General features: G+C 41.2%; 1 protein-coding gene across 3 annotated transcripts in view; it reads right to left on the bottom strand.

The window, feature by feature from the left end:
- HOMER1 (homer scaffold protein 1) overlaps positions 1-21,856 on the bottom strand; it is an 87,005-nt gene extending 65,149 nt beyond the window's left edge. The window contains exons 1-4 of one of the 3 annotated variants that reach the window (XM_084503236.1): positions 21,720-21,787; positions 2,252-2,911; positions 2,023-2,171; positions 1,035-1,191 (exon numbers count right to left, since the gene is read on the bottom strand). In XM_084503236.1, coding sequence (XP_084359362.1) covers positions 1,035-1,191; positions 2,023-2,081 — 216 coding nt within the window. In that variant the 5' untranslated portion in view covers positions 2,082-2,171; positions 2,252-2,911; positions 21,720-21,787. Of the gene's footprint in view, positions 1-1,034; positions 1,192-2,022; positions 2,172-2,251; positions 2,912-17,301; positions 17,519-18,090; positions 18,468-21,719 lie in introns of those variants that run through there. The other 2 variants (XM_084503238.1, XM_084503237.1) reach the window with 2 other exon arrangements.
- Positions 21,857-22,590: the final 734 nt, after the last annotated feature.

Raw genomic sequence — 22,590 nt, 5'->3', positions numbered from 1 at the left:
TGACAGAATGAATAATCATTGGAAAAAAGGCTGGGAAAGGAAGAAAAAGTATGAATTAAACTCTGAGACATTTTGCCAAACTTTTATGGCAGTCTCAGTCACCAAAAGAGGTATTCATAATGATCCTTGACAAAAAACTCCTACAAACTTCTGTACGATAGAAATTCTTTCCTCCACTAAAATAGAAATACTCTAGATATTCTTTAAAATGCAGAGTAATGCTTTTCAGCTTTCAACAAATAGCCAAGAAATCTCTGTGAATACTACTATGCTTTACCAGTGTTTTAGTTCCAACCATCATGAATTGACACACCCCCAGAAGCTGTAAGTGATGTACCTTGAAAGAATTACAGCTTTCCATTACACTTTGTATATCTTTAGTGATCTTATTGCTGAAGTTTCTGACATAATGCTTGTAAAGCTACTGTTCTTATACCCACTTGGGTAGAACCTATGCAACAGTCAAGCTTTTACCCCAAATCCTCTAAATTATTACATTAATATTTCTTACAACAGCAGCTCAACACATTATTTTTCCTAACTTAGAAAAAAAAAAGATAACCCTCACCTAAAGGCCAACCCAAATGAGTTTTTATAAAAGCTTACTATGGAGAGTCACATTCTATACTTCTAAAAATTGAAGACTAGGTAACAAAGAAGTATCTACTGAGAGATTACAGGCACTGAACAGATCTCTTTCATAATGCTGAAGCCAATGATATTGACAGCGAAATAAAAAGAGCTTATTGTAACACCCTGTGCTTTTTACTACACCTCATGGGGAATGTTTTTTTTAGACAGCTCAATATTAACTAAGTAGCAGGTCATCGTTAACTTCAGCAACAGCTTTATCAAAATAAATATGAACACAAGTAAAACACTTTTTCAGTGAACACTGAAAACATCTAGTGAAACAATATAACAATTTTAGCACATCACTAATGCTAGAAGTATCTAGAAAGATACATGAAGGATGTCAGACTAGAAAATTACAAAAATCAATCAGCATGCAAGTTCTCCAAAATAAAATCTACCTTGGAGCCATCCAAACTGATTATCCTGTAGACATTTCTTGTGCTGTCATAGAAGTAGGACACAGTAACAGCATGCTTGCTGGTGGGAACCCAGTTCTTCTTAGTGTTTGGGTCAATCTGGAAGACATGAGCTCGGGTGCTGAAGATGGGTTGTTCCCTGAAGAACAGAAAGTAGAAGTCATTAATTTGATAGGGAAGTAACTTATATGCAATAACATTATCTAACAGTTGTGCCGACTGAGATATTCATGTTTTACTTTGCTCAGTATTTTTTCCCCAATAACTTTTTTTGTTGCTACAAACAGCAAATAAAGAGCATTAACATACATACGCAAGCAAAATGTAAGCCTTCTGCAGCGAAAATGGACACCTAGCTGTACAGTCAGATAAAGACACCTCTAAACATACATTCGGCCCTGTCCCATCCACTTCCCTCCCCTCCTATCACCTTCCACCTATCCCGCTAAGCTGCCACTGATACACGTGTAAAACTTCATCTCATTTCACTGCACATTGCAGAAAGTGTGAAACTGAGTGCTTATCTTCTCAAGTCTTTTAATACTCTGGTTTTTCAAATACATTTTATGGCCATAATCTGAAACTGAAATGGCTAATTCAAGGTGATTGCTCTAAAACTGACATTAACTAGGATCAGGAACATTATAATTGTTCTGACAGCCTCACTCTTTAAAACTTTACACCTCAATGTTTTCACAGAAACACTAAGTATGTGTAACATACATTGTTCAAAGTTAACTGTTTAGCAAATAAAATTATGTAACTGAGAAGTTACTTTCAAACATTAAACATACTTTTCCTCATGATCACTATCAAGATATGTGGCATGGGAGTACCATCGGGATGCTGCCCAGGCTGGTAAGGAAGAGATAAAGAAAGACAAGGCACAGCTGGAGTTGAACATGGCAAGGGATGCAAAGAATCATAAGAAGGGATTCTATGGGTACATTAGCCAGAAAAGGAAGACTACCTCTTGACCACCTGATGAAATTGAACAGGCACAAGCCTAGGGGATCTGATGACATGCATCTCAGAGTCCTGAGGGAGGTGACTGATGGAGTTGCCATGCCTCTCTCCAGCATATTTGACAAATCCTGGCAGTCAGATAAGTCCCAGTGCCTGGAAAAAGGGAAGTATCACTCCTGTATTTAAAACAGGTAGAAGGAAGAGCTGCGGTACTAATGACTAGTCTGCCTCACCTCTGTGCCTGGAAAGAACATGGAACAGAGTCTCCTGGAAGCAACGTTCAGGCACACGCAGGACAAGGAGCTGCTCCAAGACATCCAGCACAGCTTCACCAAGGGTAAATTGTGCCCAACCAACGTGGCGGCCTTCTGGGATGGAGTGACTGCAGCAGTTGACAAGGGAAGACCAACCAAAGTCATCTACCCAGACTTCTGCAAGGCCTTTGACATGGTCACCCGTGAAATCCTTCTCTTTAAATTGAAGATTTGAAGGCAGCACTACTCGGTGGATAAGGAACTGGCTGGATGGTCACAGCCAGACAATTGTGGTCAACAGCTCAACGTCCACGTGGAAGTCAGCAACAAGTCATGTCTCTCATGGGTCCATCTTATGACCAGTACTATTTGATATAATCCACTACCAATGACACAAAACAGTGGGATTGAGCATGTCCTCAGGAAGTTTTCAGGCAACATCAAGCTGAACGGTGCAGTTGACATGACAGAAGGAAAGGATACCATCCAGAGTGACCTGGACAGGCTTGAGAACTGGGCCCAGATGAACCTCACAAAGTTTACCAAATCATGAAGGCCCACAACTTTGATCAGGGCAATCCCAAAAATGAGTACAGACCAGAGGATAAATGGATGGAAAGCAACCACATGGGGAGGAACCTGGGAACGACAGCAAATGAAGAGCTCAACATCGGCCAGCCAAATGAGCTTGCAGCCAACCAGAAAGCCAACCATATACTGAGGTACATCAAAAGCAGCGTGGCCAGCAGGGTAAAGGGAAATGACTCTGCCCCTCTTCTTTGCTCTCACGAGACCCCACCTGGAGCCCTGCATCCAGGTCTGGGGTCCCCAGCCAAGACAGACATGGAGGTGTTGGAGTGGGTCCAGAGAAGGGCCACAACGATGATCAGAGGGCTGGAGCACCTGTCCTGTGAGGACAGGTTGAGGGGAGTTGGGATTGTTCAGACTGGAGAAATGAAGGCTACAGGCAGACCTCATTGTGGTCGTTTCATAATTAAAGGAGTATTGTAAGAAAGACAGAATTTTGACAAGGGCCTGTAGTGATAGGACAAGGGGGTAGTGATTTTAAACTAAAAGAGGCAAGATTTAAGTTAGATATAAGGAAGAAATTCTTCACTCAGAGGGTGATGAAGCACTGGAACAGGTTGTATGGAGAAGCTGTGGATACCCCATCTGGAAGTGCTCAAGGCCAGACTGGACAGGGCTTTGAGCAACCTGATCTAGTGAGACACATCCCTGACCATTGCAAAGGGGTTGGAACTGGGTTATCTTTAAGGTCCTTTCCACTATAAATTGTTCTTTGATTCTAGGCAGTATTGCACAGAAATCTATAAATATTTTAGTATTACTAAGATGGTTGTTACTTTGAATTTGACTCCACTTAATTGATAAATAGATTGCTGTATACTTCAGGGAATGTTTCCATCAACTCCCAAAGATATGAACTACCGAAATTTGAAGTTGGGTATAACTGTAGGTTTATTTATTTATTTATTTTGCTTTCTCCCATTTCTAGGACATGAATAAACATGTCTTTTGTCCCTGGCATCATCTCCCTTTAAGTAAGAGGCAAACTCTTAATACATTTTTCTGCCAAAAATAAAAGCAAAAGAAGAAATTAGGACATGGGGTAATCACAGTCAAAGGGTTTCAATCTGGCCTCATTATAAACAAGTACATGTGAACTCTTAGTAAGATTTCTAATTCTTGGAAGTGACAGCACTCAGGGCCAGCTGCTTTCAGTAGCAGAATTGTATTCTTCGGCTGTGAAGTTAAGGTTTCTTGAAGCCCATCTGCCAGAATGTGTTCTCCTACACTGGGTGTTCAAAGAACTATAGGAGGAATATGGAACAAACCAAAGACAGTATTGTTTCAGTGAGAGGTAAAGAAGAAGGTATACAGCCAAGGGATATCAATGCACTTGCTAGTCCTTCATACACTCAGCATCATTAATGTTCTCCTATACCACCCAGTTATCTGAGGTTGGCTGTCTGTTTTCCTGGCCCCAGTCCCTTGCACAAACAGAAAAGTTATGCAAAAGTGACTTTTATAGCCCTTTTGTTTTACATAATCTTTAAACTAATTCTTATAGCTCCTTTGAATGTCTATAATTACTTCCTCATATTTAAAATTTTGTTCTCATTTTCAATATTAGATGAAAATATCTTCCATGTATTTCCCAGTTGAGCATACCCAAATGCAATGTAATGCATATTACCATAATGCAACCAGTTCTTTAACACTGAGACCATTAAAAAAAAAAGTCTTAGAAGCCATCCAGAATTATTTGGATGAAGGCTGACACTGGAAAGAGAAAATAATGGCCCTAACCACATTAACTAAAAAGACAAAAAAAGAACTGAACCTAAATCATAGATGTGTGGATAACGAATACACATTTGACCGGAACTGCTATTCAATTCTATCACAATACATCAGGATATCATACAACCGAGACATTCAAAACTAGTTATAGCCTTTTCTTTCCATGCTTTAACTAAAGCTAGATGTCTGCTGAATGACAAGCTGTCTAGTAGCAGAAACTGCTAAAAACCATGGCATAAAAGTATAAAGCAATTAGATAAATTATGATTTTGCCAGATTACTGGGGTAATTACAAGTTGTTTTTTTTTTTTTTCAAACAAGGATGCTGAACTTCAGATGTCCCTAAAATTAGATTAACTAGAATAAGTTGTGACACTTGATGACGAACGTTTATACTGATTATTTCTTCACACAAATGTGAGTTACCTTACGTCTACAGGATAAAGAGTGTTATAGAATCAGTCACTAATCTGCCGCTATTGACCTTCAAAGCTGCTGTACAATTACATCACTTGTACTTTCATTTGGCAACACACGATAGAGCTACTTCAATTTTAGATTTGCTAAAACATTCAGATGCAAACATAAGTTAGTATGTAAAACATACAATATTTACAACTTCAGTTAACCAATCTATACTCTGAGACTTTTTGTTATTCCATTATCCTCGCAGGACACGGTGCTCACCCAGTATGCAAGTTTAAATTAACTCAGCTGAAGTACTACTAGTTGTATTAAACAGGAGAACAGCTTCCTTTTTCTCTTGCTAAGAGCTCAGACATGCACAGTGTGCAAGTGTATATATACATAAAAACATATAAATGTACCTTTGCCAATAAAAACTACACGAGAAAAAACAACTTTAAGTAAAAATAATCCTGTGGAAACTGTAACTTTCTTACTCTTCCCTCTCTTTCTTTCAGCTTTCTCATATCATTCTTTCATGACCATGAGGTATTTAGTACTTAATAAAGGCACTAATAAGAACTAAGGCAAGAACTCATCACTAATTACAATGAGAAGTCATCCATTTTTCCAGAAATATCCTGAATAAGAAAACAGACTAGCAAACTGTCACAGTAACACAGATCAACTATTACAAATGTTCGCTCAGGCACGGCAAAAACATTATAAGCCACTATGCTGCTGTTAATTTGCTTACACTGCAACATTACAATAGTCAAACAGACTGAAAAGCAGCAAGTGGTAAGTGCTCCTGGACTTAACTGGCAATGTGAGGACTAAAGAAGGATGATAAGCACCACTTAAGGAGGTAGCATCACACCTTTCTTTTTTTCCTGTCACTGATACACAAATCGATTTGTTGGTATGTGCCCTGTCCTTAGTTAGGTTTAGGAGACAAACCTGTGTCCTAACAGTTGAATGAACATGACTTCCAAGTTATTTTCACTGCTGAAGTATCTACATCTTCTCAATCTTGGGATTCTGTTTTAACTACTCTAAAAACTATAAGGCCACTGAAAAAAAAGGTGTGAACTTCTACAACATTAGCTGATGTCCTAGCTGCCTTCCCTTCCAGTGTGCATAAAACAAATAAAAAGACAAACAAAAAACCTCCCTCTACCTCATACTGAGCTAAACTGCCAGTGCTTTAGTAGTAGGGGTGCCACACCACATGAGAGGTAGTCAGGGATTGCCCTGTAGAGACACAAGAACAGAGATGAAGGACTAGAGAAAAAAAAAAAAGCAGTAAGACCAAAAGGAAAGAATAAAGAGGTCCATTATGATGGGGTCCTTCTACTCAGCTCAGCTAAGATAGCTCTAAAATACCCAAGTAACAGAAAGTCCATGAGAATGAATGGTTATGTCCATCATCTGAACCATTTCTATTTTCCCAAATATGGATCTTAAACTTAACGCACATTAGAGAACCATATTTATCAAGACTGTTTTTGAGGAACATGGAGTTCATATACAAGACTTTTTTCAAGATGAGTCCAACAATAAATGCCTGGAGTTCCTTTTCAACACATCTGCAAGTTACACATAAAGCAGGATCTCACCCCTCAGATTTGTTTCAGAGGTTCTGAGGGAGACGATGCTACAAATATTCAAATAAAACAGGACAACATCCCTGTGCTCAGAAATGGAGGGGTACAGCCACGCACCGAGTTTCCTACCCACAACAAAGCTTGGACAAAAAGTGTACCGCCCTCAGCACATTGCAGTGATGCATACAGAAGACCATGCCACATGGCACCTTGCACACATGCTCTGGCAGTCCTGAGGACTGCAAGCTCTCTTGGTAGGCATCACACACAGTTTCACAGGCAGTAAGTCTGCACTAAGCTCTGGGCCACTGTACTACCTGTCATCCATGCCAATTTCTCTTTGTCTCAGAAAGTGTGAATCTTCTACAAGATCTCTCACATGTTTGCTGGTTATCCTCAGATTTAGGTTAAGACAAAGACTTCTCTGCTTTTTCAAAATGACAGCATACCAAAACTACAGCTTTCTCCCAATGCCCTACTACAATCTTAAAAAAAAAAAAAAAAAAAAAAAGAAAAAAACCACCTCTCCCTGGCTTGTTCATAAAACTGCAGCAAGCTTTTGTTACTCTAAGCAGCTTCATGAGGGATCCCTGAAAAGAAGTGAGAAAAGAGATTAACAGTGCAGCTACAGTCAAAACTAATTTGTCAACTATGGCATCCAAACATGACCAACGGTTTCTCATGAGTCTGCATCAACAGGCTCTGTAAACACAGAGCAAGAGAAAAATACAGAATTTTCGATAGTTTTAAAAATGCTGTGTGAATTCCTGAAGTCTGATAAACACTGTGTGCAGTAGCTTATGGGGATAGTATCACATAACATTGGCTTATTGTTGTATGGGAAACTGCTCTAAAATAAAATCTTTTTCTGGACAGAAGATGACTGTGACAATTAACATCTTGAAATAAGAATGAAGATTATAAAGTACTTGAAACATACTCAGTATACTTGTGAAATGAGTAAGTCCTAGGATTTTGCTTTCTACATTTTATACATGTACTAAGAACTTTATCATAAAATGAGTTTGAAATAGTAAGAAAAAAGTTACAATTTAGCAAACAGATCAAAATCTTCCATGCCACCAGTTATGTATCTAGTTTTACACTTGCATTCTTAAATTTGCTTTTGCTGTTAGGTTTTGGGTTTAAGGCAGGCTTACTCACAGTCAAAGTTTAGGAAGTTGCTCTTAAAAGCTTATTTTTCTGTATTCCGACATAAGTAAATACGATATATGCCTATTTACTTGTAGCATTCAGTGACTTACTTTATACAATATGCTTTATGACTACATAATTCTGCAGAGAGCAGTGCCTTCAAGCTATTTTCTAAACTGTTTTGTTCCCATTTAACGATCAGCTTTCAGTATTGGATCTTTGACCACTTCTGAGCCAGCATATCATCACAAGTAATAGCAGCAATTTGTCAGGAGTTGAGGGGAGAAAAATGGGCTAGAACATTTCATTAAACCTAAAAGGTTAAGGAAACAATACCTTTACCTGGGCCAGAAACATCGCCACATTGTGAGAATTTCAAGGATCTGAAGTTTCGACCAACTGAAGTGCTTCAGCTTGAAGTCAGATACTGTGCAGTACTTAACAGACATAAGACACGGGAAGCCAGAAGCAAATGATTTAGTTATCTGCTCATGTTTTCATTTTATGAAATTCACCTCCTGTCACAGGTGAACAAAAAGCAAGGTTTTGCTGATATGGGACAAGACATCTGCAAGGCCTGCTGGCTTAACCAGCTCTGGCCAGTTCTAACACTGTTTGCTTTTCCAAGCAAAAGTTATAGCCTCTGTTTGCAATACGCATTTAAAAAAAATCTACAGTAGACATTCTGATGCAGAGTATTGCCTGTTTTTAGGCAGGAAAGGTCCAAAACCCAGCCTGTGGACTCCTGTCCCATTCTGTCCCCTCTATCTGTGCCTATGCTGCACAGTCTGTGCTAACTCCCATGCTCTTTCTTCTCCTCATTCACTCTAACATATGAACAAGGAAGTCTGAAAGATGGTACGAAACACAGCATGCTTTGAAATAATTACAATTCTTTGAAATTACAAATCAGACAGAAAATTCTAAATAATTATTCAAACATTCAGATTTTTAAAATTCCTTAGATGTCAAATAACTTTAAAAGATAATAGCAAACCTCCTCCTGAAATGATTAAACAGCTTCTAATATTGAAGAGTACATAAATAAACAAAAGCATTGCTGGACTCCCTTCTTAGTCAAACTGCATTGCACAACGGTGACACAGACTTTGAGTCATAGCTGGTTTTAGAATTCAAATTGATTTAGTAGCTTCAGTCCAGTGAATGGGAAATCACAACATGCTGCAAGTTACTTTAAGAGTTGTTTACTACTGGAAATGAGTCTATTACGGGTTTATTTGAAAAATATCTTACAGGAAAGGACTCCAGAGCAGTGGTATTACTTCTAGTGAAGATAGGCAATTATGGATTTGGTTTTGGCCCCAAATGCATGATAATATAAGGTGTCAAATTATGAGTCAATGTCAAAATCAGTCTGAGTAAAGGGAAGAAAGTGGGTTTGTAGAAGACAGAACAAGAAAAAAGAATACAGATATAGAAGAAATAACATGGTACTGATTCCAGTGGAAATGCAACAGAGGGTTTCATATTCACCAAGTTTTATACCTGTACCATTTGTTTCATCCTGAAGAGACACCCTATCATTCAGAGACACATTCTGTTCACTTAATAAGGAATTGCTGGTGATGACAACCCCTTTTCTTCTACTTTAGCAAGACATATAAGTATCCGTAAAAATAGTAGAATTAAAAAATATATATTTGTCTAACACCAAATTCTATCTCACAGTTGGATCTCCAGTGTCCAACAAAAGAAAACTTCCACCTGAAACCTTTCTGGCAGTTCAGGAAGACCCTGTCTTTATTCTCATAAAATTCTCAGAAATCTTATATTTGAAACATCAATGCCCCTATAAAAACGCCCCTATAAAAAATTATTCAGGCAGGACAGGGAGCAGTCTTAAAAAAAAAAAAAAAAAGAAAACTGTGCAAAGAATAGAGTAGGCTCCATTTCACTGACTGTGAAACCCTCCAAAGCAGCAGGAATAAGAGTCCCTTAAACAGCTGTCCCCTAAACATTTGTCTCTGATGCTCTTTGTTCTGTTTCCTTTCATTACCTTAACATCACACTCATTTTGACACAGTCTGATCAGTATTTACACATATCACTCTACATATATTTATACACATATATACACCTTAAAGCTATTACACACATGGAGCTACACAGACAGGACTGACACATTGCTTCAGATTTCTTAAAACAATTAAAAAGACATGCAAAATTAAAAACGAAGTTATCTATGAACTAAGTTCGTATACTTTGAGCACAGCATGTCAACTAGATTCTGCCTAAATATCTTACATTAAGAACAACCCCCTCATAGCCAGCCTTCTTTGGCCCTCACCACATCACCAGGCAGAGAAGATGCAAAAGCACTCAGAAGCAAAGAATTGTCCTCTGCCTCATCATCCACTCTTCAGACACCTAAAATGTCAGATAGGAAATATATTAACTTAGAACTCATGAGATTGATGGAATAAATTATTTTGGTAACTTCACTGCATGAAGATGCTTCCAATTTCTTTTTTTTCCTTCTTCTTGTCCCAAGCTAATTTGAGATAACAGCAGAGAAGTTGAAATCAAATCCCCTGGGTGCGTTAGTATTTCTGAGAATACAAGGAAAATATAAATGGCATTGCTCCATTCATTTTCCTTTAAGCAAGCAATGAATCAAATTCATCCTTGACACAGTGAAATCAGGTGGCCTTAACAGATATGCTCTATGTCCAGATCAACAGCAAAAACACATGGTTTGCTTTGTCACAAATCAGAGAAAGCAGAAACCAAAACATGAATGTATGTGGGCATTTTCTGAAATAAGAGGACAGAGCACAGAGTATTCTGCAATAAAATTTTGCTTACTTAGATGTGAGTCATTACGGCACCTGTAGCTCAAGCATTTCATCCTGCTCTCTAGATAGTGTCTCAGCTTTTCGCCCTCCCCATGATGAAACTCAGGTAGAAGTCTGTCTCCTAACTGCACAAAATGACTTTTTGTGTAGTCATTTTTTTGTAGTCATTTTGTCACTAGCACTGCTACTTTCTGAGGCTGCCAAGATGGTAAAGACACTTCTGCTGAGGTCTAAACAAACAGAGCCAACATGTCCTTATGTCCTGATCAAAACAGAACACACTGAACTACAAGCTTCTGCATTCTGAACACATAAAATTAAGATATGTACACTGTACTGTTAACCTGATTAAAAAAATAAATTCAAACTTGCTATCATTTCTATAATTCTAATATTTTAAAGGTCCAAACTGGAAGAAAAGCCTTTTCTATAATGTCCCCAGCTACCATGTGCTGCTCAAGTTCTGTGGGCAGACAAACATGCCAGAGTGTTACTGGAAAAAATCCATACCAAGATCTTACCACTCACTACGTAAGTTTCTCTAAATTCAATATTTTCTAATTTGACATTCAATGTGATTTTGTGCCCTTCATCAAATCTTGTCATAGCCTGTGCCAAACTTCCTCACTGCTGTTTTTCATGAGTATGTGGCAACAGGGACACAGATGGTGTATTTGTCAATAGAGAGAGGTGTGGATTTTGGAACCTAAAAGGAATAGAAGGAAGACAGGATCATACAGTCACTTCATTAAGTGCTTTGACTGAGATAATCAGCAAATAGAAGATAAATAGAGCAAGTATTTAAAATTAAGTTTAACTTCACTAAAAATACATAACTAATTTTTTCAGATCATCTTTGACTTTGAGAAAAAACACTCAATGCTAGTCATAATTTTGCTGTTCTAAAGAATAGATTGCTTGGTAAGTTGTTCACATGAGGAAAAAGTAAAGTAAGGAATAGGCATCTTCCCTGTTTAGTATGAGACACTTGGAATTTGTCTCTAATGAGTTTCTGTAGCAAAATAGGGCTTCCTCACTTGGCACCATCATTTTTAGCAACCCTCTTTGTAATGTTTCTTAGCACTGCTCTTTCGTTACTCTCTTTATTGGCTTTAAGTTTCGATTTGCTTCCTTGTACATCTCCATACAGAAATAACCACATCTTCTTACCACTTCTCACCCTATCAACCAAATCCATTTCACCTTCTTCATCTCTAAGTTACTAATTTCTGCCTTCTACATGAGAAAATGCTTTTTATTCTAGTGGCCTTGGCACTTGTCATTCCCTTTATTTCCAGCTTAAACCCGACAAAGCCCTTACTAGAACATTAAGAAATTGCCCGTTAACAATCAGTTTTGAGAGCTTTTACATTTAACCCTCAGAAATAGATGCCTTGAAGTAAATCACTACTGCAACCTTGACTGCAGATGCCTTAATTCTGAAGACGCACTTCCACCAGCACAGAAGTATCAGAACTTACATATGGAATGGGTAGAATGAACCGGGCTGGAAAAACACACATTTTGTCACTACCACCACCACCAACTGCAGCTCCTTCCAGATTGCTGCAGCTGTATGCTATGTTTCAAAAAGAATCATTGGTCCACATCACAAGATGAGAATCAGATTATTTCATTTGTGTCAAGGAACTGAATTAGACTCCCAGAAAGGTAAACAAATTAATTTTATATTCATAAGTAACAAATCAATTTGCATCATCCCACTGAGCACTGCAGGAACTATAAAGCCTCTTTAATTCACTTTGAGTATGCCATTACCATGCCAGCAAGTCCCTCCCTTTTAATAACTTACAGCCTAGTAAGCACTATTGAATTTAGGAAGCAGTGGTTGCATCTATATTGAGCCATAACTGGAAGTGACAGATCTCCATTCCCTTGACTGTTCACAACACACACGCAAAATAGGGTCTGAAACTCATCCTAACACAGGACCCCCAATCCCATTCCTCTGGAGCAGTTTGCAAGAGAAATCACGCAAGGCGCTCCCAGGACATCATGCCAAATGCTGTGCTACAGGGATGGACCCTGACTGCAGCAGAGGAAGAGCCATGCTAGGACTAGGCTGTCTCACCAATAAGCAGCTCACAGGGAAGGTGATGGTGCTGGAAGCACAACCCATCAGTACTACCCATGGATATTGCCTTCTGAATAAAGAAGCATCTCTTCACTGGCTGCTCACATCCTTGCTTTGGTTGCACTGGTAAAGGCAGAGTCATGTGCCACTTGTACTGGAACACAAATATCAACTAGTTTGCAAACAACACTTTAAAATGTAATTTAGACATCAGAAAGGCACCTCACAATGACAGTTGTTCTGACTAGGTTAGCAGGTAGGTACCAGGTATTTACCCATGTGGAAGTTACTTTACTTCTTGGAAGTGGAATTACCAGACAGAATCCAGTCTCAGGAAACTGCTCAGCATTCTGACAAACTGAGAAACAAAATGCACAGCAGTCTGCACAGAAGGGTTTTTTTCCAAGTTTCTGTGGACCTGGTAAAACTAGAATTTTCTCTACGTCACTAGGAATTAGAATTACCTATGTTAAAGCCTGTATTTAATTATTCAAACATATTCAAGCAAGGAATTCATGCCATTATAGTGAGGAAACATCTAATCAAAGACCAGGAACCAGTGCTAGCTAGTTATCTCAGTATTACCTCTTTTCATGAACAGGAGCTATTTTTCTCACATGGTACCTGAATGGACTGGTAGGGTTCAACGCATTCGAAACTCATGTATGAACCAAGTAGAAAAGCTTCCTTCCCTCGCAGCTTTGCATAAATGTTAGAATAGATACTTAACACCAGGAACACGAAGTCTTACTGTTTCCATATCCTTGAAATAAGCAGTGGTCAGAAACAAGTAGGTTTACTATATTATATTATTGTACTATTTCTTCTATGAAGAGAAGCTGAGGGAGTTGGGGCTGTTCAGCCTGGAGAAGAGAAGGCACCAGGGAGACCTTATAGCGGCCTTCCTGTGCCTAAAGGGAGCCTATAGGAAAGCTGGGGAGGGACTCTTGGTCAGGGAGTGTAGGGACAGGACAAGGGGGAATGGCTTTAAACTAAAACAGGATAGATTTTGCTTAGATAAAAGGAAGAAATTCTTTACTCAGAGGGTAGTGAGGCCCTGGCACAGGCTGCCCAGAGAAGCTGTGGATGCCCCATCCCTGGAGGTGCTCAAGGCCAGGCTGGATGGGACTTTGGGCTACCTGGTCTGGTGGGAGGTGTCCATGCCCACGGCAGGAGGACAGAACTGGGAGGTCTTTAAGGTCCCTTCCAACCTAAACCATTCTGTGATTATTTACTTACAAAACGCTTACCGTCGCAAAGTCACTTTCAAAGAAGCTGTATGTAAAAACATTTTACTCACATATGCAAAACATAGTATAGCCTTACCCAACCGAAGCACACAGTGCTCACATGTTTACATCCAAAAGAGGTTTAACTGAGGCAGAAAATACACGTCCATGTAGCAGAAACTGGCATCCCTTGATCACTAACAGGTTTTGTGTTTAGAAACAGTGTACATACTATGCAACAGAGCTACTTCACTTGGTAAACAGAATTCTAAGAGTAAGAAGCACTAAGTGCAGTTAAGTACCATACTTAACTGCAAAAAAAAAAAAAACACTCAGTGCTTATGTGCAAATTAAGATGAACATTTCTTTACAAAGGCAAACATCATGTATTCTATTTTATTTTTTAACTTGACTTCATTAGGATGTCAGGTGACATAAGCAGGTCACCAAGACAGTGAAGTTTCAGTTAAGATTAACTGCTATTGTGCCACTCTGGTTAGGGATATTTCTTGCTCAAGACAAGAAGTTCAAAAAGACACCACTTCTTCCCAAGCATTGTCAATCACTTCGTGGTAGGAACCCAATTCCTGCCTATGTCTAGATGCAGAGTTCTGGATGTCTGAGCAGCAAGTTTGCTAAATCAGACACAGATTTAGGAAAGAATGAAATTGTTATGTTTTGCAGAAGAACAAGAACAAATATTGGCATGGAAGAAACATATACTGGAATGCTGACAAAGCATTTGGAAAACTGGAAAACGGTACTCAGAATGTGAAAATAATTTAAATGAGAAGAAATTGTTCCTGTCTAATTGCAGATTATCTGTCACTTATACTCACACAAAAGTCAATGGAAAATACAGCTGGTGCAAAAGCAGTTTCAAAGTCAATTGGCCAAGGAGCTGCTTAGAGCCCCAGTTATGGTATGGAATAATTTGACAGCAAAACTACCAAGAATATATACGCTTATTTTTGTTGGCATAGAAAATACTTTGTACCCTAAGATCGCCCTACAAGGCAGCATAGTCCACTGTGAATCACGTGTTAGAGAAAACACATATACTGGTTTCAACAGTATAAGGCAGAATATTCTTTTACATTTTTGTACAGCGAAGCTAGGGCTAGCAGACTGTTGGAAATGAACAAGCACAAGAAGTAGGAATTGTGAGAACACATGTCAAAGATGATTTATTTCACCAACACTTCACTGTTAAGTGTTGACCATTTAAATGTCATTCTTCAGTTTTCAAAACTGAAGGAAGATCTCCTTATATATCCTGCTACAAGAATAGCTCCAAGATTAACTATGGGTTCAAGGCTATAATATACTGTTTACAGAACAAGTAATTTAAAAACGTTTTTAAAATTCTAAAACCTTAACTATATTATGCTATTTCTTTCACTACGAAAGACAACAGGAAAGGAAGAAAAATGCTATTGCTCAACATGCTGAGAGACTCAAACTGGTGGACAGCCTCAAAAAAAGAAACACCTTCCAGGCTTCAGCTTCAAAACTGAGGAGCAAACTAGGGCATTTCAACACTTCCTGCCAGGGTAAGCAGACACTGCTGTAGAAAAAGGTAGGCCTAACTCACCTGCAATGGCACTACGCTTGAGCCAACTCCTGCATTTTTACAGCTGTGTAGTAGCTCAGTTAAAATGCTTACCTGGCATACTGCATAGTCAAGCATTTGTGCCACAGTAGGTGCTAACAAGATAAAGCAGTCCCCATCTTCTGTTGTTCCCTTTTTTTTGGTGACTAGCTCAGTGAAAACTTAATGATCAAGATATTGATGTAGAATACAGCCACAAAAGATGGACAAAGCAATGCATGTGAATTGTTTGCAAGTACATGGAGGAGTAAGAAGAACCTGAGAGGAACTACCTATTTCAAGCGCTTCCTTCTTTGTTCAAGCAAAGCTATTACTCAAAACCAGTCACACTCGTGTCTTAAGTTAGCTCACTTGGTATCTGTAGCTGGGGAAAAAAAAAAAATCATGACAAGATACTGGAAATGTCAATATATGCTTATATCTGGCAATCCAGCATGATCTATTGAATGCTTAAACAGTGTCTGCCTAGACTAAATTTTTTTTTAATGATGACTGGCATTCACCACTACCTGCCACCAGAAAAATGTGTCAGAATGCAGTGTCTTGCCAGAAGCACATTTGTGAGGCAGTTCCAGAAAAATCAATACTAAATCCAAAATTGCTCCATTACTTTGCAGAATGGAGCAGATGACACAACGCTACCACCAGGACACTGTATAGATACAAAAGGGCCCAACAGTGCATGTGCAAGACTGTATGTGGCACAAAATCACAGCTCCCTCTGGCTTTCCCTCTAACTTGTCTTGAGTGTAATGCTAATTTCAGTGGATCCTGTATTACCCAGTTTTGGGAAAAATAAAAGCCAAGATACAACAGAATCAAGAAAAGAAACTGATGTTCACAATTAGGTCTAAAATGTTATATTTACTAATGTGATGCTTCCGCACCCATTGTGCTTCATTCACGTCTCTTCACATGAACCTTCTACAGATGTCTTCTGTATAAGTATGGCTTTTAAATACCTAACATGGTATCTTAGGAAGGAAAGAAACAAGAAAAAAAAAAAGAAGAGGATGGACCAAATTATCTTACTTTTACTTATTAGCAAGTAATACAGAATAGTTTCTTTGTTCATTGTTACAGTTTCCTGCTACTAGAACTATAACCACACGCAGGGAAGCCTGAGATTTTTCTCTTGAAAGAGTGCACTGTTGCCTCAGATACAAAATGCACGCTACTAAAACCCAAGCGCACTGAATTTCTGCATAAATACATGCCTATAGTGACATGAGCCGCAGGTATTGCCCTAGTCTCAGTGGATAACTCTACACCATATTCACACCCTTACCTCTTAGGACTTCTTTAAGAGTGACCATCCCTTGACACTCATTTTAGACCTTAGCAACTTCAGAATTAGAGATATGATTATATAGATATAGATAAGATATATATAGATATATAGATATATCTTATGTAGATAGATATATAGATAGATAGATCTTATCTATATAAGATATATATAATTAAACAAATGGAAAAGCTAGGTTTCTAATCTGCACATAATGTTTGCACTGTTTAGATGGTCACTGATCTGGAATACACTAGAAAATCATGGGCTTAACTAAAATCATGTTTCAGGCACCTACACTATTGAGAAACTTGTAGTAAATCAGTGCTGCATCTCTAGATCTTGTCTTCTCTTTGTAGTATGCTAATGCATAGGCATAGACTTGGAAGGCTGTGATTTAAAGACTGACCAGCTATGAGCTTTACATCAAATTACAGTCTTAAGAGTCAATCACAAAGAGAAAATGTTTTCCAACAAAATTTCCATAAACACGATACCTGATTTCAACTTATGTTATTAATTAGGAAGCATAAACAGTCTCATGCCACTTAGGTGTTATCATTTTCCCTGGTTAGCAGTGATGGCCTGCTACAGTACTTCAGTTTATTACTTTCTTTGTCTCTTTGGTTCCAAGACTGCATAGTTCCTCAAGTGCCGGCCTGACATCCAACCATGAGGCCTGCAAGATGACGGGAGTTGTGGCTGGGAGGGAGACTGTGCAAGAACACAAAAAAAACATTAGTCTGATGTTTGCTTGGAGACATTGAGATGAAAAATAATCTCATCATGACAAATGAGAAGGATTTACATGTTTGTCAGCAGAATTAGGACTTCACCCAAAGAGCTGATCAATACAATCTATAATGCACAGCAATATTGAAACAGATCAGATGTTCAAAAAAAACCTTAAGTTATTACAAACACCTTTACTGAATCAATATGGAGGTTATCCCCCATGGCATTCAGGATACTCAGTTATGTTTTGACAAGCCAGAAGAGCTGTTTTAGATTTCTCATGCTAATTTCATGCTCATAAAACTACCGTGACAGAGGATAACTTAAGCAGGTAGAGGTCTCCATGCCTTACTGCCTCACAAAGTAGTTTATTAACTATTTCAAGCTGATTTACATACAGTCCATCTGTCTAGGTATTTATACCTTACCAATTTTTTTTTTTTTTTTATTTTTTACAGACGATCAAGTTTTGTGGGTGTTGCCTACAGCAAGTGATATTGATCTGTTTCTGCTACACTCTACACACAGCTACAAGAGACACCACAAACTACCTTGCTGCCACTTGCTGCTTTCCCACAACGAGCGTCTCATATTGCACTTGAGATGGCAAGATGATCAGGAATTGAAGTAACACTGAAACGCCACCAAGAAGTCACACCTTCTGCCCTTTTATCTGCAATACTTCTGTGTCAGGAGGAGCACATCTGATCGAAGTTGCTAAGGTGAGGTTTTGGGAGACCTATTATCTGCGTGGGAGTGAAGAAGGCTGAAGAACTCAAGTGAGGTCAAATTCAATGGTTAACAATGCTTCAATGGTTAACAATGTTTCTGGCTCCTAGTAGCTTTTTAGTGCTCATCGCCCAGCTAGAGAAAGGAAATCGAAAACTTATAGGACAAGAGTTTGGTTTGGAATCACCTGAAAAAAGCAAGAAGTCAACAGGTAGCAAACAAAACCCACTTTCCACAGCAAGCTTCCCATGTCCCCAGTTAATGCATATTTTCAGATTCTAAGGCTTCAGACTAGCTTTGTAAGTTATTACATTCTAGAGTTCATCATTCTCAGTTCCTCTATATACCGTAGCACCCTCCCTTCAAAACAGGACTTTGCCTTAAGGAAATGTGTTTGACCAACCCACCATACTTCAGCAAGGATAGGAGCTAAGAGTGAACCAGTCAGTAACAGCCAATTTTCCCTAATTGTCAAAAATTAAAACAAAACACTTATTTCCAGGCAACCACAATGCAAATAGGTACATCTTAAAATATTCATCTTCCACAGTATTCTCTAGCCAGCTTAAGAACTCTAGTATTGTAATTCTGCCATCTCAAACTGACACATACCATAACCATCTCTGCGAAGACAACATACTAAATATAGTCCAACAAAAGTGAAGCTGAAGTCTTTATAAAGACACCTTGATTAACGTGACATGACAGAGACAAGCAGATCTAAAGAAACTTTTACCTTGTAATTCCACATCATTCAGCAGGAGTGAAGGGAAAAGACAGTTAAATGAATTTGGATGCCTGTCCGCAACACAAAAGGCCAAAAAGGAAAGTAGCTACAGAGACACTACTGATTGATAAACTGGGAATTAATCCCAGAGATTAAGTTTCACAGAACAAACTCTCTACCAGAATTCATGGCTGTACAGATTCCAGCATCAACTGCATTTCACTCCATCCTCAGCAATGACAGCACCATAGCCTACAAATACTAACCTCCAATTCCCCTGCCATCAACTGAAGTAAAAGCACTGCCAATGACCGGTAAAATGCGGTAATTTAACTAGTGAATGTATACATTAATCTGGGCTACCAATACACATTCTGAGTATGTTTAGTTAACTGTTTCTTCAGGATTTTTAATATAATCAAATCCCTGCTCAAAGATGCCATTGTACAATACTGGTAATGTTTTTATGTCTCGATACTGGCAATACAAAAGAGACACAGCACGAACTAGCACAGAACATACTGATGAAGCACAAACTAGAAGACAATGAGAGAGAGCGGCAGGTAGAAGAACAAGAGTGGACATCCAACACCAGAGCACCTGGTCTTTGCCTCAGGCTTGATTCATTTACCTTCTCCCATATGAGAAGAGGAACACCCACGGATACACAAGACACAGCACTAAGAATAGTGGCTCCTCAACTACTGCACCCTATGAACTGCTCTGAAGCTGCGGGTTTCTCAGAACAAGTAATTAGCTGCCGTATAGCTTCAGAGACCAGTCACCTAGAGCTCACTACCTACCGCATACTCTGCATAATTACCTCGCGTGCTGGATGGCACACGGTGAGCTGAGCAGGCTGAACTATGCTGGCAGAACAGTGAATACTTCGCTACAACACGTACGACTAGGAAAGCTATTGCTGGTCAGGCAAGCCAGTATTGCTCCATAGTCCCACACCTTCTTTGTTCTGACCACTGGCATAGGTAAACTCACCACTATCCAGGCACTACAAGTTCACCAGACAAGCTCATGCTAGACAGCAGCACCATTAAATACAGAATGCAGTACACAGACCTTCATGTGGCCATGTAAATGAATAATCAGTCACTTGCAATCTGCTTCTAGAGGGCTTGATTTTAAGACCTTAGCAGAGTATCAGAAGAGTATTTTTTAAATAACTGCAGCATTAAGAGTCTAGCATGTGCTGGTCTCAAAGCAGCCTGAAATCCACAGGCAACAGCATTTAGATGATCTTGATTTAGATCAAGACAGTGTTTGGAAGAGGACCTCTGCTATGAATGTTAGCAAATGTCCAGTACATAACTGCAGACCTCAGAGCTGGTGCTGGGTCTGCTCAGTCACACTTACGTAGGAGGGAGCCTACCAGTAACACACACCCACATTCCTGGTTTTGTCCATCTGTTAAAAGATGTTCTGCAAAGGAACTCTATGTTGCCATGCCCCAGTGTGTACCATCTAAAGAGTCTTCAGAGTATGTGCCAGCAAATTTTGCCTTCATCTCAGTGTGCCAAGATCGCACCCAGAACTCATCACACAAGCAACTTCACATTCCTTCTCCAAGTAATTTTTGTAGTCCTTCAGTATGTAGGGTTATTACCACTCCCTCTACAGATAAGGGTTTGTACTGTTATTAGGGAACTGCTGCATGAGAACACCGCTGCACGAGAACAGCAGCAGCAGTTAGTTTATGAAATGGAAGGGTCATCTTTTTTTGTTTAGTTTTAAGTCAGGTGTTTGTATCCAGAAAGGCTCGGTTTAATTCTGGAGAAAGTATCAAGTTTATTACTCTACAGCCCTTCCCAGTATTTGCAGTGAGTTACACCTGAATGACAAATCTATGAGCAGTTCTTATTTTAAAGAAATGTTTTCCATTACGTGAATTTAAAAGACTAAGTAATCCTGCCTGTTTATCAGTTTCAAGAAGACAGAAACCCAAAATATTATACTATTATTTAGAATTTTGGCAGGTTTTTGAAACACACTACCACTTCCCTGAAAATGCAGACAGCAGCTGCAAGCTTAGGCTTATTCTGCTTGGATGCATCATTTATTTGTTTCGAATGGAAATGAATACAGGAGGAAAACAAGACCTAAAGACTGAAAAGAAGCCGTTCCTCCCTGCATCTTGTACAGGGAGCGTGCTCCAGCGACTAGGGCAGCGGCAGGGATGCAGCTGTTGCCTCCCTCCCAGCAAATTACTACACTGGAGAATACCAAGCACCCTTAGCAGCTCGAGCACAGAAGCACTCACAGCTCCCTCCACATTACCGCCTTCACGCTCAGGTTCCTGCACGACCAGCACACAAAAGGGCTCGAGCGGTCACCTCTATACCTTTCACTACGTGCCGGCATTGAGAAAGCCAGCACATAGGCTTGGTCGTGCACTGCGAGCCTGCAGATAGCCAAACCACAGCGGGCCTCTGCTGCCCGTGCATGCAGACGGGCATCCACCCGGCTCGGAGCCGATGGGGACAGAAGCGGGGTGCGCTCCACGAGGACACAGCCGCGGAAAGTTTTCACGGGTACCTGCGTTACTCCTCCTGCATGAGCCGGAGCCCGGCTCACGGCAAAGCTTCCCCTCTCCCTGCTGGGAGGAGGGATGGAAGGAAGGAAGGTGCCGGGCTCCCTGCAGCCGCGACCCCCGAGCCCGCGGGCTGCGCAGCGCTGCCCCCCGCCGCCCCCAGCCCCCCGGCTCCTTACCCCATGGCGGCGCCGGGCACCGGCGGTGCCTCGCGGGCCGCTCCTCGCCTCGCAGGCCCGGGGCTGGGGGAGGCGGGGGGACCTCGGCGGCGGCCGCCCGCACCCTAGGGAGCGCCCCCCGCGGGCCGGGCTCCCATGGCCGCCCGCAGGCAGCGGCTCCGGGGGCAGACGGGTCCCCTCCTCCCTGCGGCGCCTCCTCTCCGCGCGGGGCTGGCGGCTGCGGCGCTGGCGGCTCAGGGACGGGGGCAGGCGGTGGGCGCAGGGCTCCGCGCCGCCGCTCCGGCTAGCAGCAGCCCCGCCGGCAGCGCGGCGGGCAGCGGCGCATCTTCCCGAGGAGGCTGGGCGAGCCGCGGCACCGGCATCGGGCTCCCGGCGTGCGGCGGCCGGAGGACGACGACAACGAGGAGGAGGAAAAAGGATGAGGAGGAGAGGATGAGGAGGAAGAGGAGGAGGCGGCGGGGGGCTGCGGCCGCGCGTCCCCCCGCGGGCACCGGGGGTGCCGCCGCCGCTGCGCTCGCCCCCGCCGGTGGCTGCGGTGGCTGTGGAGGTGCGGGAGGTGGCGGCGGTGGGTCCGGCGGCGGCCGTCACGCCTCCTGCTGCGGCGAGCGGGCGGCGGGCATCGCGCTGGGGGTCGGTGCCGGTGCGGAGGGAGGGAGGGAGGGAGGGAGGGAAGCGGGGAGGGGCGGCGCGGAGCGAGCCCGCGATGCTCTGCGGCGGGGCCGCGGGCTCGGCACAGCCCCGCCGCTGGGGTGGGAGGGAGGGAGGAGGAGGTGGGAGGGATGCGGGGAGGCAGCGCCGCGTCAGGCGGTGCCCGGCTGCTGCTGCTGCTGCTCCGCCGCCCGCACCCCCCCGACGGCCCCCGACGGCCCCG

The sequence above is a fragment of the Aythya ferina genome (genome assembly GCF_964211825.1).
Source record: "Aythya ferina genome assembly, chromosome: Z".
NCBI lineage: Eukaryota > Metazoa > Chordata > Aves > Anseriformes > Anatidae > Aythya > Aythya ferina.
Note: the sequence above shows the minus strand (reverse complement) of the source record. Positions and strands in the feature narration are given on the sequence as shown.